At 36.6% G+C, this 1,261-nt stretch overlaps 1 protein-coding gene across 1 annotated transcript in view; it reads left to right on the plus strand.

Moving 5' to 3' along the window:
* Nucleotides 1–959, plus strand: part of ND-B22 (NADH dehydrogenase (ubiquinone) B22 subunit) — a 2,131-nt gene extending 1,172 nt beyond the window's left edge. Inside the window, exon 2 of the mRNA XM_018024020.2 lies at nt 551–959. Coding sequence (XP_017879509.1) covers nt 551–878 — 328 coding nt within the window. The 3' untranslated portion in view covers nt 879–959. The remainder of the gene's footprint in view (nt 1–550) is intronic.
* The last annotated feature ends 302 nt before the right edge of the window (nt 960–1,261 follow it).

The raw sequence follows: 1,261 nt of genomic DNA on the forward strand, positions 1-1,261 counted from the left end.
CCAATAAAAAAATGCTAAAACTATTTATTAGAATATTAGAAATGATGGGTTAAAAATTCCTTATGAGTGAGAAAAACAGGTCGAACAATTTTATAAACCTTACTCTTCTGTAATTATCATTTTTTCCAAAAGTTCATTGCTTCAAATATTGGACACAGTTTTTTATTACTTACTACGTCTTAAACTTTTGACAGAGATCTTATGACTCATACAACCTTAATCGTGCATAACTTCGTTAATAATGAACAGATTTGTTTAATTCGCGAATTGAAATTTAAAGTTTCTACTTTAGTTCAGTTCCTGTGGCAATTTTAGCTAAACCGACTCAAAAATTAAATTAGGAGTCAACCCAAGCCAGGAGTCAAGCCAAGTTCTATTGTTGAAATTATACACCAATAAAAAATGTCATTCAACTTCAATCGTTGAGTCGATTCACTTCGTTCGCGGCTCAGATTAAAGCCTGAAGCCTCTATTTTAATTCAATTCCTCTGTCAATTATACCTGGAACAACTCCCAAAGTCCAGAAATGATTAAATTATCATGGGATCAGGTACGAAGCGGTTCTGTTGAGGCAGCGTTTCGAGGAGAATAGGAACATAGTGGACGCGCGAGTGGCCAAGCAGAAGCTGCTTGAAGGCCAGGAGGAACTGTTTAAGAAGCAGCACTGGGAGGTGTGGCAGTTCCCTAATTCCCCCGGTGGAATCTGCTACGAACGTTACAGCAAGCCAGATGACTTCGTCATGGACTACTGGGACCCTTGGGAAAAAGCCAGGTACCCTCAGTACTTCGCCAAGAGGGAAGAATTGAAAAAGGAATATGAAAAGTTGTATAATAAAATGTATCCGGCCGAGTCGAAAGACGCTCAGAAAGCTAACTGATTAAATCAATTCTGTACATAGTTTATTAAATTAATTGTACATCGTGTAGCGATCAATAAAATATTCGTCAATTTATCCAGATCGTAGTGCATTTGATGTAAGAAATCTGAGGCTTTTTCCCCGTCCTCGTAATTATAATCAAATTTGTTACTGGGAAATGATTCCATAAGGTGCACAGTTTGCGGATTCCTTTTCTCGGATTGTAATACACGTAAGAATTTTTTTAGACTTCTATATCGCGAACTAAAATAGGCAAAAACTCTCAAAGCGTTCCTATCAATTTCAACATGAACTCTCAAGTTGAATTCCGTTAATAATTTTATTTTGTCATTTCATCTGGATTAAAACTTCAAAGAGATACTACTATAGCAGTAGTGCACGTC

The sequence above is a fragment of the Ceratina calcarata genome, unplaced genomic scaffold (assembly GCF_001652005.2).
Source record: "Ceratina calcarata isolate Rehan_Ccalc_2016 unplaced genomic scaffold, ASM165200v1 scaffold321.2, whole genome shotgun sequence".
In the NCBI taxonomy this organism is placed as follows: Eukaryota; Metazoa; Arthropoda; class Insecta; order Hymenoptera; family Apidae; genus Ceratina; species Ceratina calcarata.